This window comes from Gymnoscopelus braueri, assembly GCF_963280865.1.
Source record: "Gymnoscopelus braueri genome assembly, chromosome: 18".
Taxonomy (NCBI): Eukaryota; Metazoa; Chordata; class Actinopteri; order Myctophiformes; family Myctophidae; genus Gymnoscopelus; species Gymnoscopelus braueri.
Genome location: NC_137618.1, coordinates 20,428,006 through 20,444,864, shown reverse-complemented (window position 1 = coordinate 20,444,864; position 16,859 = coordinate 20,428,006). Strand labels below are relative to the sequence as shown.

Below are 16,859 nucleotides of genomic sequence, written 5' to 3'. Positions count from 1 at the left end.
TTAACACAGGATTTTACAATGGAGGTGCTTAACCACTTAAACCCCAGCATCGGTATTGTGGGGAAAGTTTTTGCTGAAAATAGCAGATCGACAAGCTCACAACGCGACTCGTTGCGTCGCATTGTGAGCTTGTCGATCGGCTATTCTCAGCGAAAGCTTTCCCCACAATAACAGAAAACGGAAAATACACTAGTATTGAGCCCTGAGGGGTTACGTGGTTAAACATTAACATAGATAGCTCATTACAAAATACATTTTATAGGTAGAAAAAACTAAAAGCAAAAAACTAAAAGCAGGAACACTTACTGGTCTTCTGTGTTCCGCTGAGTGGAAGGCTCTCCTGGTTCCCGCTCACGGCATAGATGTTGACCAGGTAGTCCGTCTCGGGGGTGAGTCCCATCAGGGTGAAGTGGCTCCTGGAGGGGGGCAGCCTCTCTTCCTTGGCCCGCCCGCCGCTGGACATTTGATAGCGGATGCGGTAGCCCGTGATCCGGGACTGAGGGGCGACCCAGTGGACCGTGAAGGAGTTGATCAGGATGTCTGTGAAACGCAGGCCGTCCGGAGAGTCCAGGGCTGGGGAGGAGAGAGGGAGAGAGAGAGAGAGAGAGAGATGGGGAATACATTAGTGAAAACTGGCAGCTGAACAAAGAGTTTGGGTACTCTTTGTTTTTGCATGTTTTTGTTTCTTGGACTTTATCTTGAGCACAATGTCAACATTTTGATAGCAGGTTATTTAGACAGATGCTAGGTTCATTGTTTACCTGGTATCCTGTAGTTTAAATGTACAGATTATTATTTTGATAGTAATTGTTCAGACTGATGCCATGTTCTTGGGTTACTCGCGATCCTAGTTAACTGAGGCACTACACTGTCTCTCTGCATTTGATGTATGTGTTTACCTTGCTTATTGTAAGTCGCACTGGCTAAGAGCTTCTGCTAAATGCCTAAATAGTAAATTGTAGAGAATGAATAATCTCAATTTCTAGATTGCTGCACAAGGTAAAATCATCAGTGTTCATTTATCCACTTGTAAACGGGTCTATTTGGTTGCATTTGTACATTCGAGAGTTAAGGATTTTACATTGTACTGTATGTATACTGTGCATCTGAAGTCATTTAGTTCTGAAAGGGTACTCACTTGTTCTCTGGGTGCCAACTACTGGTGAGCTCTCCCTTTGTTCGTACACACACACCACGCTCACCATATACTCTGTGTTAGGCAGCAAATCTGTGGGCAAGAGAACGAGAGACAACGGATTAATCATGTGGTGTGCGGGTGTGTGTGTGTGTGTGTGTGTGTGTGTGAATTATGTGTGTGCGCAGGCGTGTGTGTGTACGTGTGTGCATGCGTTTCGTACTTCTCAGCACCACGCTGTTGCTCCTGCCTCCAACACTTGTTTCTGTGGTTTCATCCTCATCGTCAATAGGGTGGTACCTAATCAATGAACACAAAGCAATGAACAACACACATTTCAAGATAATGCAGACGTATTTGAGTAATGCACACTGGCACTGCGCCGCTCTTCCTTGAGACATGTGGACAATGTTCTACCTGATCAGGAAGCTGTTGATGTCGTCGGTGTTGGGGACGTGAGGAGCGATCCAGGTGACCTCCATGTTGTCAGCTCCCACCAGGCCAAAGCCCAGGCCTGTAGGCGCTGGCACAGCTGTAGAGACAAGGACATCACACAATTAATGTATGAATTTATTACACAGGCGTTGCTGTGTCGCATGCTGGTGTTGCGGCGTTGCACGCCTAAAATAGTTGGGTCAACAAGCTCGCAACGTGTCGCATGTTGTTTGTCATAGACTGACCGCAAGTAAGCCTGACTGTACGTGAGCGACTCTAACACCAGTTATCCTGAAAACCCCGCCCCCAATCCCGGTGATTGGCTGAGACGCACGGAGGAAGCGCTCGTAACGCACGGACTGAGTGCCCGTTTTGGTTCACGTGATAACCTATTACGTCCACCATGGCTTATAACAACTTGAACGGCGCCATTGTCTGCTCGCAGATCGCCCGAGCTCGACTCGTGGTTTGCTTGGGTGCACGTCACAAGCCTCGAGGCCTCGCCATCAGCATGCCCGCCAGGATGTTGAGTGACCCAAAACGAGCGCCTCCCACCCCCCCCCCCCCCCATTCCTAAAACCACCGGATTGGAAATCGCTTATGCCTGACTGGGACGCACACTGAATTTTAAGTGGTGCAAAGACAGAAAATACAAAATACGGGAAGGTAGTTAAACAGTAGATGTGATGAATGGAAGTTATATATACATATATGTATATTTGAAAGTGAAAGTGATTCACAGCACATCTCTTGAACTGTGTGTGTGTGTGTGTGTGTGTGTGTGTGTGTGTGTGTGTGTGTGTGTGTGTGTGTGTGTGTCTTTTATTGTCTGGTGTGCGAGTGTGCCTTAATCCTCCATCAGCAGGTTTACAACATCTTGAAAGTGAAAAGAACAAAGAGCGCTTTGCGCTGGGGAGCGAAATGAGCCCCGGCGTGATCCCATGTTTCAAAGTGAAACCACATGGTTCCACAACAGACTAGACTGCACAGCACAGCCTGTAACGCAATTACATCAGGGAACTGAACACATGGGCTTTGAAGAACCGTCATGTGCCACGCTCCAGAAGATAAAACAACAACATCTAAATGACAATATACCGTAAAATCCCCAGCGTCAACGTCAGGGTCAATTTTTTTGTGACGCTGAGGATTTTACAGCGTACAAAACACAGTGACTCTGTAAGTCTATATGAACATTAACACATGTGTGTGTACTGTACATTTAACAGCTATGCTGAGGTTCCACGTTGTCCTACACTAGCGCAGAAATACAGTGGTGTAAAGTAACAAAGTACATTTATTGTACTTAAGTAAATTTTGAGGTATTTTTATTTTACTGGAGTATTTCCAATTTTCAAGTATTTCCAAGTTTACTTCTACTCCGCTACATCTCAGAGGCAAATATTATACTTTTAATCCACTGAAATTATTTGAAAACTTTAGTTAACTAGTTACTCTGTAGATTTTGATTATTATTACAAAACATACATTACCCACTTCAGCCCTATATACTGTACATTTCATCTACAAGCTTCTACAATGCGTCGCATTCTGCATAATGAGTACTTTCGGTACTTTAAGTACATTTTCATACTTTTGTACTTTTACTCAAGTGCATTTTTAATTCCGGTCTTTTACTTTTACTTGAGTATTTCTACATTGCGGTATTGATACTTTTACTTAAGTAAAGAATGTGAGTACTTTCTCCACCACTGCATAAATATGACACCTTGTGAAAGCAATTAACACAGCGGCGCGGTGTCTACGACTGTGTGTGTGTGCGTGTGTGTGTGTGTGTGTGTGTGTGTGTGTGCTCTCTCCACCTTGCGTCGCACTCTCACCGGTCTGCTGAGTGAGCGTGGTGGGCTCGCTCTCGCCGTTCTCCGTCACGGTGATGACGCTGATGTCGTAGTCTATGCCGGGCTCCAGGCCGTACACCGTGTAGTAGCCCGCCGTGGACTGCACCAGGTCCTCGAAGATGGGCACGCTCTCTCCGGCGGCCACCACCGTCACGCGGTAGCCGGTGATGGTGGTGGTGTTGAGGGGCGTCCAGCGCAGGCCGATGGTGGTGTCGGTGACGTCCACGAATCTGAGGTCCGTCAGCTGTGGGACCTCTGTATGAGGAGAAGGAGGAGAGGAGCAGAGAGAGGAGAGGAAGGGAGGGAAGCCGAGAGGAGGGCAGCGGAGTGGAGCAGAGCGGAACGGAGGAGAGGAGAGCAGGGCAGAGAAGGCGAGCCAGTGGACAGACAGACAGACAGACAGACAAAACAGACGAAAAGGACAAAGGGACAGACAGACATGTATAGCGGTAGTGGTTAGGGTTAGCAATGATGTGTGTGATATGTATTTTGTCATATCACAGGTTGGTTTCTCTGATGTATACATATATTAAGGATTATCTTTGTTTGTTTTGTTTTCTCATTCAATGAAAGGACGTCCATTGAACATGTTTTTTAGGCGCAGTTCTTAATAATAATATACTCAGGAAACCAAGCTTCGGGGGAGCAAAATAGTTGTGCAGCTATTTTGCATGGTGTTCAGTGTGTGAGAGGCTGTCGATTAGATCAGTGATACACAGATATCACACCTAGTATCACTGATCGATTTAAGGCTGTTTTGGAGGGTTGAGTTGACATTGCTGCGGTACAAGAGACTGTGATCTTATACCTTTCTAATTAAAGTGCCACTAAATGTCCTTCAGACTCATTCATACTTGAGCAAATTCACCATCAGGCAAAGGAAAGCCATAAGTCAGCAACACAGGCTAAATACCTACCCACACGGATTCTTAGCTTTATAGTTTTAAATAGAGCAAATTGCCAAAAACATTTTTTGGCTGGATCGCTACAGTGGGGCCAGCCCGTTAACTTCCGCACTCGCCACTTTCTGTGTCCGCTTTTGTTATTTTGCTGTCATCAGTCCATCTGTATACAATACATTCCATGCTGTAACCACTCTCTCTGTGTCTCACCTGGCGTAATGGTATCTGACACAGGGACACTCTCCATGTCGTCTTTGACCGTCACCACACTGACGTTGTACTCCACTCCAGGGCTGAGGTTGTCCAAGGTGCAAGAGTTATGCCCCGCCTCCACAAACTCCTCCACGCTGTTGCCTTGCTGCCCATTGGTGGGAGTGCATGTCACTCTGTAGCCAGTTATGTCTGAGAGAGAAAGAAAGAAACGTAATGTAACAATGAAAGTGTATTATTTTTTGATCCATTTTCAACTGTATGAATCATAATGTATTCAACTTCAGTTATTTCCTCTGTGCGTGTGTGTGTGTGAGCGCATTGCATGCACGTGCGTGCATATGTGCACGCATATGTGCACATGTGCATGCATGTGTGCGTACCTGGTGTCTTGGCTCCATTCCATTTGACGGTGAGTCCTCCAGTGTCTGGGTGAGACTCCAGATTGAGATCAGTGGGAGGGGAGAGGGCTGGAGAGAGGAGGGTTTAGGAGGAGGGGAGAGAATGTCAGGAGATGAAAGTGATGAAGAGGGGGATGAAATAGTGAGTAAAAGGTGGAGAAAAGGGGAGTCGTATTAATTTATGACATTTAAAAACATTTCTTATTACACACCTTAACCCTGGAGTCCCTATTTTGCGCATACATAAATGAATGGTTTCAGAAAATCGTGACACGCTTTGAGCTTGTAGATCTGCTATTTTTGCAACATTTTAAGTAGGGCACAAGTGGTTATATATATATACTGAGTTATTACTTACGTGTCACAACTCGGCGTGTGATTGGAGTGCCTTGCTCGTAGCCGTTGATGACTGGCTGGACGCTGTAGGTGTACTCCACCCCCGGCGTCAGACCGGAGACATAGATACTTCCTGAGTCAGAGGTCACATCTCTGGGGGCCTCGCCGCCTTGGCTGGGATGTACAGTCAACTGGACACACACACACACACACACACACACACACACACACACACACACACACACACACACACACACACACACACACACACACACACACACACACACACACATTAGTACAACAGCGCTAGTAGCAGAGAGGAATATTTGCGCACACAAACGTGCACACACAGACAGATACACACAGGAAGAAGACTGATATACACATGGGAGAGAGAGGGGGAGAGAGAGAGAGAGGGGAGGGGATGCACACAAACACACAATCACACAGTAGGGTCCAGGGGGTAAAGGTGAGAGAGGGGTCGGTGCTTTCCCAGGAACATGGGAGCCCTCGGAGGAACTTATTCCAACCAATCGCATTTATCTATGCAGTTCTGCTCCACCTCCTGTGTGGGCTCATTGTAAACGGGGCTTCTTGTATGCCGCCTTTCTGCTTGAGATGAACTCAAGATGGCTGTAAATTCATGAATTCAAAGGGACGCCACAATTAACTGAAGCTCTAAACTTCAGCCACCGTTTTTCATGTATAGTAGAACAATGGTACAGAAGATGGCGTGTTTATTGCTATTTAGGAAATAGGGTCGTTAAATATAAATAAATGTGTATAAAACATTTGCGAGATTTGCGAGATTAGCCCCAGACACACAGACACATTTCTTTACATAAAAACTCATACCTTGTATGCAATTCGGGGCACTGGAGTCCAGGAGATGACAATCGAGGTATCAGTCACATCGGTGGTGAAGCGAGGAGCGTTGCCCATAGGCGGGTCTGGAAAAGTGCACACACAGAGTCACAAGGTTAGCAATCTGGGATCGGCTGACACGTAAATCCCGCCCACTACATTTGATTGGGTAAAGCGCGGCCTGCTTCCTTATCTGAAGACACGCCCACTTGTAGGCCAGTGCGTACGCGATATGACGAACCCCCCCGACAGATTCAAGCGGAGAGCAGAATCTGTTCTTGAGAGATTACACGGTTAGCAAACACACACGAATAATTTTGTAATGCTAACAGCGTTTATAGGAGATTTGAAGAAGTGACGTGTCCCTAAAACGGCTGCATGTATCTATAGGTGTAACTCTACTCATCTGGGCTGCCCTGGGTTCTGAAACAAGCCAACATATTCTCACAATCAAGTCGTACTACAGGGACGTGTTGGGGAAAAATCTGACCATGCGTCACCGGTTTGACACAATGGGAATCCCCTGCCGTGTCATTTTTCAACGCTCCCGGTAATCCCGCCCTCATTGGAATGTGAAAGTGCTGTTTTCACTCCCAATTCTAAAACATTTAAAACAAGGTAGGTGCGCCACTATAGTTCCACTATTAGGCGAGTAAGTAGGCGTGCTGAAGGGTTAGGGTTAGGGTTAGGGCGAAGTCCGATTCTCCCGACTCAGCGACGTTGGAGCTGCATACCGATGGGCACAGAATCGTAAATCATCCGTCCTGGTCAACATGCGACGCGACAGGAACCGTCCCATTGCGTCTGACACAGGGGAGTTCCGCGCGTCCAACGGGTGCCGTATAGTCAAATCCTGTCCCAACTCGTCACCCGTTTAATGCTTTGGGTGTGAGAATACATTGAACAAGCACACTATGTGAGGTAACACTCTGTGTTGTGTGTGTGCGTGTGCGTGCACGTGCACGTGTGCGCGAACCCATCAACACTCACTGGTAGAGAACACTGCGGTCTCTCCCTCGCTGAGCGTGTTGTCCTGCTCTGCGTGCAGCGTAGCGGAGTAGGTGGTGTCGGGTCTCAGGTTCAGCAGGGTGTACTGGGAGAGGCGCGCGGGCAGACGCAGCTGCTTGGGGTTGGAGCCCTCTACGGTGAGGAACAGGCGGTAGCCGGTGACCTTGGCGCGGGGGACGAACCACAGCATCACGGCGCTGTCCTCGGTCACGTTGGTGAAGTGGATGTGCGTGGGAGCGTCGGGCTCTGAAAGTAAACATGTTGACAGTCTTATTTAGTTACTGTACTTGTTAATCTTTTCTTATTTGGTTACGTGTTTATTCTCACAAAGACCCCCAGGGGTTTCTGACGGGGTTCTCCAGCTAAATGACTGATAATTAGGAAACAAATTGACCCTTGCAGGTCTGTAACTCACGAGAGTGTACACCACCAAATGAACCCATACAGGTCTGTAACTCTGGGCATGTACGAATGGAACCAAATGGACACAGGTCCATTTGGTTCCATTTGTACACTCTGCGAGGTAAATTAAAACAGAGGTCGTATCAAATGGGGGTCCGTGGCCCAATGCATATCAAACAAAAAGGTTGAGAAATATTGTGAAGAAAAGAGATCTGAGCCAGGAGGCAAAGCTCTCAATCTACTGGTCAATCTTCGTTACTACTCTCACCTATAGACATGAAATGTGAGTCATGACTAAAAGAACATGATCGCAGATACAAGCAGACTAAATTAGTTTTCTCAGCAGGGTGGCTGCCATGTCCCTTAGGGCAGGGGTTCCCAAAGTTGGGGTCGCGAAATTATTTTGGGTCATAAAAAAAAGAAAAAAAATAAAAAAAAAAGTAAATGTTTTTTTTACTTTAAATTCAACAGAATGGATGAAATACAATCTAAAAATGATTACAAATGGAACATTTTACCATTATAATACATTACAAATGTGCATCGAACGTGCAAGTTTATGTGTATAAATGACCTCCAGATTTAGGTGGGGTCGCGAGTCAATTTCCGCATTATTTTGGGGTCGCGGGCTGAAAAGTTTGGAAACCCATGCCTTAGGGATGGGTCTCATCCATGAGAGACTTGAAATAAAGCTGCTCCTCCTGTATGTGGCAAGGAGCCAGTTGAGGTGGTTCGGCCATATAAAACGGATGCCTCCCTATAGGTGCCTCCCCAGGGACCAATCCTAGTCGGCCCGATTTTGGGCCGACTTGGCGTCGGGAAGCGTCGTCCAGTCGGTTAGGGGTCCGTCGGGGGGTCCGTCGGGACCTTTTCGGCCGACCCAGAGCCGACCGAACATGTTCAGCTTTTTAGCCGATTGGTAGAGCAGTGGCAGTGACAACAAAGGGCTGTCGGTGTTGCCAGATTATGTGAGAGAAACAAGCGACCATGTCTATGAAAACCTACATTCAGTGTTTCTCGTTGTTGCTCCCAGAGAGAGAGAGATTGATTGATTTGACCTACTTTTGCGCTGTGGTGATGTAATTTATTGGGAGCAGGTGTGTAAATTACAGCGGTGGAAAAAGTACTCAAATGTTTTACTTAAGTAAAAGTATCAATACCGCAATGTAGAAGTACTCTGTTACAAGTAAAAGTCCTCAATGCAAAATTTACTTGAGTAAAAGAACAAAAGTATTAGTATCAAAATGTACTAAAAGTAAAAGTACTAATGTTTGAAAATAGCAGATCTACAAGCTCATGCGACGCGTTGTGAGCTTGTAGATCTGCTATTTTCAAATAGGCTAGGCATAAAATAGAGCTAAAGTGGTTAATGTATGTTTCATAATATCATAATTTATCTGCAAAGTAAGTAACTAGTAACTAAACATTTAAAATAATTGTTGTGGAGTACAAGTATAGACAATTGGAAATACTCCAGTAAAGTAAAAGTACCTCAAAATTGTACTTAAGTAAATGTACTAGTTACTTTACACCACTGCACGTCAGTGAAGAAAAAACGCTGGGAACATGTCCAAGTGGCTTTGCAGGGAAACAAGCCCAAAGTCGCTTATAATAAGCAGACCTGGCAACGCTGGCAGGCTAAAAGTCAAATTAGCACATGAATGGCCAGTCGGCTGACAGACTTAAATGGCAACTTTTGCCAACCGAATACCAGTCTGTTGCAGTCTGGAGTAGTCTGCAATAGTCTGGACGAGTCTGTTTGGTGCGGAGTTGCCTTAAGAGACCACAGGGCAGACCAAGGAGGACCAGGTGGGGCATTACATCTCCATACTGGCCTTGAAACGCCTCGAACTTCCCCAATTAGAGTTGAATAACGTACCAGGGAAAGGGGAGTCTGGGATTCTCTACAGGAACTGATACCTCCACATCCCAACTCCAGATAAGCGGACGAAGATGGATGGAAAATCGCTGTTAGAGTAATTATTTTGGTGTGCGTCAGTGTCTAAGGGGGAGCTTATGCATGTGTTTATGTGTGCTCATGTGACCTGCGGTGTATGTAAGGCCTGTCACAATTATTGCATAATAGTCTAATCGCAATTATTTGAGATAATCGCAATTATTTTTGCATAATCGTTTCCATGTTGAAAGATTTTCACACATTTTCAAATATTAAATAAAGCAGAAATAGCTGATCTACAAGCTTACAACGCGTCACTTCACGCGTTGTAAGCTTGTAGATCAGCTATTTCTGCTTTATTAAAAGCAGACATAGCGTCACTTATAGCTTACAACGCATCAAGATCAGCTATTTCTGCTATTTTTACGTGAATAAAAATGATTAAATATGTCAATAACTTCTTTGTATTTTTGTTATTTGTCATATCCGCCCTGTGCAATTTATGATTACGAAGCCTAAAAGGCTTCATATATTCAATGGCCAAACACACAATTAAATCGTTAATCGCAATTATTTTTGACAATTAATCGTCAACTTAAATGTGTAATCGTGACAGCCCTAGGTGTATATAGTCTTGTTTGCATGCGTCACTCACTGGTAGCATGCTCGCCGACCAGCGGTGGACTCTCCTCTCCGTCGTGGATCCTGTAGATATTAAAGCGGTACACGGTTCCGGGCTCCAGGTGAGACACTTCGACGTAGGAGTTCTGAACGACGGGCAGGGTCATCTCCGTCTGGGGCGTTCCCCCTTCGTCCACGGGGACCACCGTCACTCGGTAGCCTGACATGTCGTTTTCCGGCCCCACCCAGGTCACCGCGATCTTGCCGTCGGACACCTCGTAGAACTGCAGGTCCGTGGGGGCGACCACTTCCTCTGTTGGGACATAAAAACAGTCACATCGCTCAGTCACGCGTCAGACACTCGGCTGTAAGCCGTGCAAGTGGGCGCGTCAAAAGCTCTTCTCTCTTTCAGATCACCGTTCAAATCACGGAGTCTCGCTGGCCAGTGGACACAGACCACCTCCTAAACAACACAATGTGTATATGGTAGCCTCTGCAAGTCTGCATACAAGCTCAAACTTGTATTTCAGTGTTTGTTTGTGTTTTCACTTGTTTGGCTGTACTTACGTTCTCTTTTGAGAAACACGAGTCTGTTTTTTTTATTAAATAGACAACGGTCTGCACAGATCCTGAAAAAATAATAGGTTTGTCTGTGAACTACTGTAGTCCTGTCTTTGCACATATTAGTTGGTTATGTCAGTGCTTTCAAGGGCAACAATATGGATGAGGAGAATGACGTACAAAAGTAGCAATGGCAATTTGACTTAAAGTTCAAGACGTGGCAACCCAGTTCACTGATGTGAACATAAAACCATACTTAGTATAGGAATGTTACGGTGCCTTTTATTGCTGCATAGCAACTGAAATGCAACCCAAAATCTAAGTCATTACTTGGCTAAATGGAACCTCTTTTGGCATGACTGGCTGAAAGTATGACTAACAGACAAACGAACCCATTCATTCAGCATGAGAGAAAAAAAACAGGCAGAAGAGATGGACAGAGTAACAACACACACAAAAACCTTAGATGATACAGACATATGGTTGGAGAGAAGAGGGTAAAAAAAAAAGACCTTCAGTTAAAAAAGGTGAAGTAAAAAAGTGAAAAACCACCTGAATAAACTGAGTTGTCTGAACCATGGCATATAGCTAGAGATCAACCCATTCCAAACCATAGTATGAGTCACACAGACAGCTGCTATATGCAGACAGAACAAGGTTAAAATAACATGACATCATAGCACTCAACAACCCAGAGAGAAAGAGAGAGAGAGAGAGAGAGAGAGATGAGAGAGAAGAAAAAGCGGGAGTAACGCACAGACAGATGAAAAAAGGTAAGTCAGACAGATTTAAGAGGGAGCCGAAGCAAGGTCAAAACAACATGTCATGATGCCACTCGGCTGTGCACAAAGACGAGGAGATAACAGAGTGAAGGCAGTGAAGGGTTAAAGAAAAAGAAGACGGGTACAAAGATATATGGGTAGGTGAGTCAGACAGACAAGACCATGAGACGCACACATCAAGGTAAGAATAACACAAGTGCATGGCCATCACCTATACCACGAAAGACAGACAGAGAGATGGGATGAGGTAATAACTTAACAGAGGTATATGTTTAGACAGAGATGAGTCACAACAGCGCTTTGAAATGCAGGCCAGGCAAAACCTTGACAAACTAACGGAATGAGAGTCACATTGTGCCAGATCTAATATTGTTGCTGTAGGGCAGAAACCTTATATCTCCATAATTTATCTTTTTATGTATTTTTTTGGGGGCAATTAATGCTCTACTTCATCGTACAAGAGAAGATTATCGCGCAAAAGTTGTGAAAATAGCCCATGTAGCTCACAACGCGTTTGAAACATTGCATAAAGATATTCTTGTGACCAGTCTTGGGGGTAACGCCCCCAATGTAATCGATTAATGTAATCGGATTAGTGATGTACAATTGTTTGACTGTCGCTTTTGACTGGAAAAACCCACAAAATTAGGGGTGCAACTTAATCGAACAAAATAATTTTATTGATTTTAATATGATTTTAATAAGCAAGATAGATCAAGACTTTTGAAATGCGCTATATAAATTGAAGCTATTATTAAAGTAATACATTTTAAGAAATAATGTGGGCAAAATGTCAAACAAAAAAAAATTGCACGCATTGTGAGCTTATAGATTAGCTCATCTTGTGCAACACCGTTGTAGTATAAAATAGGGCTTAAGTGATTTATCAGACTAATCGATTTAGTCGATTATAAAACATTATTACAAATGTGTTTTATCGATTTGTTCATATACAAAAGAAAAAATTACAAGAAAAAGTAATCGACAGTATAATCGCTACGAAAATAATGGAAAGTTTCAGTCCTAAACAAAATGGTTCAAAACAGAGTGGATGAGAAGGACACAGGGAAAGACGCGGGGACAGATCTGGTGAGACCGAGACTCAGAGGGTAAGTGAGGATAAGCCGGCAGGAGGTAAAGAAGAGGGGGAAGAGTTGGAATGGAGGTATGTAGGGGTGGCTGACGATCAGCTCTTTCTTTGGCCTAACCCTCCTCTCTCACTCTGTTTGTCAAATGGTAAATCAGCCGCTGCAGTCATGAGACAGTAGGAGAACACTTGGTAGTCTGTCCAAAGACGGCAGTGAGCACACACTTTACCTAGGTCGTACATCTTCGTCCAGCGAGGCAGTGCAAACACACACACACACACACACACACACACACACACACACACACACACACACACACACACACACGTGCATGCCAACACACACTCCCAACGCGCGTATACCAACCAATGCAAACAGACCACAGTCATATTTCATCGTTCTGTAAGAACACACACACACACGCATGCACACATACACGCACACACGTCTGCGCGCACGCACACACCGACACACTTTTCCAGTATCTGTTCCATTGGCCTTCCAGTATCAGAGTCCTGGCAGTATGAATGGTTTTACATAACCCTACTGCAGTCAAACAGAATGGGAGCACTACAGCTGTGAACTCAGTGACTTCACTTTTCCATTGGACAGCTCCTTTCCTCTATTGGAGAGATTTGGAAAATTAAAATAATAAAACACCGATATAGTATTATAGCACTAGGTATCGTTCGTCATTTGTAAAGCACCAACAGCATGCGTATCACCTATTGTCAGTCCGAAACAGATGGGCGTCTGGTCTGAGGAGACTTCATCAGTGTGTACACACGTTAACTGACTCGGTTAAAAACAAACAACTAGGTTAGTGTGTATACATCCTGTGTACACACCGTGCACACATGGGCACGTGACTACTTAAGCCCTATGTACATGTACACATTTGTAGATCTTTTATTATTTTACATTTAGAAAAATAGCAATAATAGATGTTGAAGAATATAGGGACGGACAGCCAGGGTTAATGTGGTTAAGTGTCACTGTTAACGGAATGAACAAGGGTATGTGTGTCTTTTGTCACTGTTAACAAGTGCCCAATCACTGCAAATACTTTGTGAAGCTGTGGGGTTGTCCTCTATAAACACAGCTGCCCCACGGGTCACTGTTGCCACCAAGATGAATGTGAAAGAAGAGTAAAGACTGAAAGAAAAATAAAGACAGACACGTATGGATAGGCCTCCCCCGGAATCTCCCAAATACTGGCTTCTCTCTCACACACACACACACACACCAAGGAAAATAATCGTAGCCTCTCCTCGCGCCATCATAAAAACAAATACGCTATAACTCTCTCTGTCTCATTCTTTTACCTGGCAGTGGATCCCCAGCGGTGTTGACCTGCACAAACACAGGCTCGCTCTCCAGGCTGTCCTCCACGGCATAGATGCTGATGTTGTATAGCTTGCCGGGTCGCAGGTCACCCAGCGTCACCGAGGTGGCCGTGTCGGGGAGGTTCAGCTCCGTGCTCTCGCCCTCCAATGACGGCGTGTAGACCACGCGGTAACCTGGACGAAAGAGGCCATGCAAAAGCATTAGGGGTGCAACAGTTAATCTAATTCATCGGTTTAGTTAATTATAAAAAAATATTCATCAAAAACATTGCTAAAATATCAGATCTCCAACCTCACAACGGGCTGTTTATGCTATTTCTGTGCGACATTGTTATAGTACGAACTTGAAGTATAAAATATGGCCTAAGTTGATAATCAGATGAAACGATTTAGTCGATTAGAACAATCACTTAGAATCTTTTTGCATTGATTGTTGACATATACAAAACCCTGCGCTTCTCAGTTATTCGATTAATCAACAAAGTATTCGACAGAATAATCACTAAGAAGATGATAATCACAAAACAGGACGGAGCACTTTCATCTTCAAATCCTGGCCAACAGAGGTTCTACTGGCCGCAAACGTACCGGTGATGGGAGCCAGTGGTTTTTCCCAGCTGATCACAATTGAGGTCTCTCCAACCTCCCCCACTTCATGGTCCACAGGGGCATCAGGAGCTAGGAGACAACATGGCGAGAGATGTAGTTCACAGATGCAACATCACGCTCTAGCACTCTGGATAGTTGAGACGGAAAGAGTGAGAGACAAAGCGGAGTACGAGGAGCGGGCCTGGGGCGATATGGGCAAAATCAAATATCACAGTATTTTTGACCAAATACCTCTATCGATATTGTGACATTAATATTGTCTTGTGACGATTATTAATTTTGTTTTACGTTTTTAAAAAATTGCGAAAATAGTTTATTTTACCTATTTTTGAAAACAATTTAAAGTATAAAATAAGTCCGACCTAGCCTGTGTTATTAAAGAAAAACGGGCGACAATGGCCAAAACTCAATCGAAAATCTGCGATAGAAAATCGGCGAAAGTGGCCGCTTTCAAGACGTTTTGGCCATTATCTCTGGAACGGAAGGTTCAATCTGCTCGGTTGGATGCGTGACTTTAAGGACCTTTAGCACATAATGACAACTTTTCGGGTTTTCTGGCCTAAAAGTATGGTAATTGTTCGGGCCCGGCCGAGCCTCGGGGCCGGCCCAGTAGGGCCCAGTTAGGGCGGGCCTTCGTTTTCAGGCCCGTTGAGAACTCTACTTACCGATCAGTGAATGTGAGTGTGTGTGCTCACCAGTAGTCTGTGAGGTGCTGAGGATGAGGTTGTTCTCTCCTTCGCCCGTGACTTCGTAGACGTTCACCGTGTACTTCCTCCCAGGGAGAAGCTCGTTGATGTTCACTGAGGTGGACGTACGTGGCAGGTCTGATAGGAGACAAACAGCGTCCTCCACATCAGTACAACCATGTCATTTGTAGTGTTTTTTTTTAAATTGGGGTTTTGTGGGACTACAAACATAAGACGACACATTATCTAAAGTATACTCTTGTTATCTTGACGTGTCCACTGTTGGGGGACTCGTGCGGTCACCGCAGCAACGGCTGTGTCGCTCACGATGCGATGTGAAAATAGCCAATCTACGGCTATTTTCGGCGTGCGACTAGTATAAATCAGGTTTAAATCATCCAGAGCCTGTTATTTCCAAATCTCGCATGCTCATTCTGGAACGCTACAGTACACGTCTGTAATTAAAATATTTCAAGACGTTACTGTCTTTAGCTTTAGTTCTTCTGTTAGCTACAAAGAGTATAAGGGCGCGACCCTCAACAAAACAAGGTTTGAAATAATATTTCAAACCTTGTTTTGTTGAGGGACATGGTTTCAGATTTTATATATTATATGGAATCGGAAACCATGTTAAAAAAAAAAAATGGCCATCTGGCGTGTACAAAGTGAACAAAATAGACCGTTATGGGTCTATTTCGTTCCATTAGACTAGTGCACACTTAGGAATTGAATTAACATTAGATCTTTACTGTGTAAAAATGTGTGTGTCCTGTAAGTTGTGCGTGTACTAACCCAGCACCATGGACTGTCCTGTTCCCTGTCCCCCTTCCGTGAGCTCGTACTCCACCCTGAAGCCGGACACGGTGTCCGACGCAGACACCCAGGAGATGACGAAGCTGCTGGAGGTGATCTCGGTCACCGACTCTGAGATATCCACCACCGCAGGGGGCGGGGTGGTCTCTCCCTCTGACGTAGCCACTGCAAAACAAGAGAGCGTTTTATTATTATTATTATTATTGAATTGTTTTTATTGATTTTCAACACCAACAAGTACATACATCACAGGACAGCACATAACCACACTATACATTAACAATACCTTAAATAAAAAGAGACAGTAATACTAAAACCAAAAAAATAACAAAAACGTCATTCTCATACAACGGAGATGTTAGGCTTCTGGTCTAGTAAAGAAAAAAAAAAAAAGGCCCCAAAAATCGAGTGAAAGTCCAGCGATAATTCCATTCCGTTCCGTGTACTCACGAGAGCCGTAGGTGGTGGTGAAGTCGAAGCGCGTGACTTCGCGGCGTCCGTAGCGCAGCACGCTGATCAGCTGGCCCTCGTAGGTGATGCCAGGCTTGAGGCCAGAGATGGTGTAGGAGTGGAGATGGCCAGGGATCATCACCTCTCTCCACGGAGTGTTGGTGTTTTTCTGTTAGAGTCGAGAGAGAGAGAGAGAGAGAGAGAGAGAGAGAGAGAGAGAGAGAGAGAGAGAGAGAGAGAGAGAGAGAGAGAGAGAGAGAGAGAGAGAGAGAGAGAGAGAGAGAGAGAGAGAGAGAGAGAGAGAGAGAGAGAGAGATCCATTATAATATCAGGTTGACTATGTATGCTGCAACCAGAAAGAGTTTAAGACACAACATAGTGTAGAGGATAAAATTGTATTTTTTTAACGTTACAATATAGACAGTAAACCGAAAACAATTAAGCATCAAAATGT

The 16,859-nt window shown here is 44.7% G+C and overlaps 1 protein-coding gene across 2 annotated transcripts in view; it reads right to left on the bottom strand.

Moving 5' to 3' along the window:
* The window catches only part of fn1a (fibronectin 1a), a 54,076-nt gene that overhangs the window by 18,530 nt on the left and 18,687 nt on the right, over positions 1-16,859 (bottom strand). Inside the window, exons 14-29 of one of the 2 annotated variants that reach the window (XM_080412765.1) lie at positions 16,406-16,574; positions 15,935-16,120; positions 15,152-15,280; positions 14,436-14,525; positions 13,827-14,021; positions 10,105-10,383; positions 7,133-7,396; positions 6,134-6,228; positions 5,301-5,469; positions 4,925-5,011; positions 4,542-4,733; positions 3,394-3,684; positions 1,553-1,667; positions 1,359-1,435; positions 1,139-1,228; positions 307-573 (exon numbers count right to left, since the gene is read on the bottom strand). In XM_080412765.1, coding sequence (XP_080268891.1) covers positions 307-573; positions 1,139-1,228; positions 1,359-1,435; positions 1,553-1,667; positions 3,394-3,684; positions 4,542-4,733; positions 4,925-5,011; positions 5,301-5,469; positions 6,134-6,228; positions 7,133-7,396; positions 10,105-10,383; positions 13,827-14,021; positions 14,436-14,525; positions 15,152-15,280; positions 15,935-16,120; positions 16,406-16,574 — 2,695 coding nt within the window. The remainder of the gene's footprint in view (positions 1-306; positions 574-1,138; positions 1,229-1,358; positions 1,436-1,552; positions 1,668-3,393; positions 3,685-4,541; positions 4,734-4,924; positions 5,012-5,300; positions 5,470-6,133; positions 6,229-7,132; positions 7,397-10,104; positions 10,384-13,826; positions 14,022-14,435; positions 14,526-15,151; positions 15,281-15,934; positions 16,121-16,405; positions 16,575-16,859) is intronic. The other variant, XM_080412766.1, reaches the window with a different exon arrangement.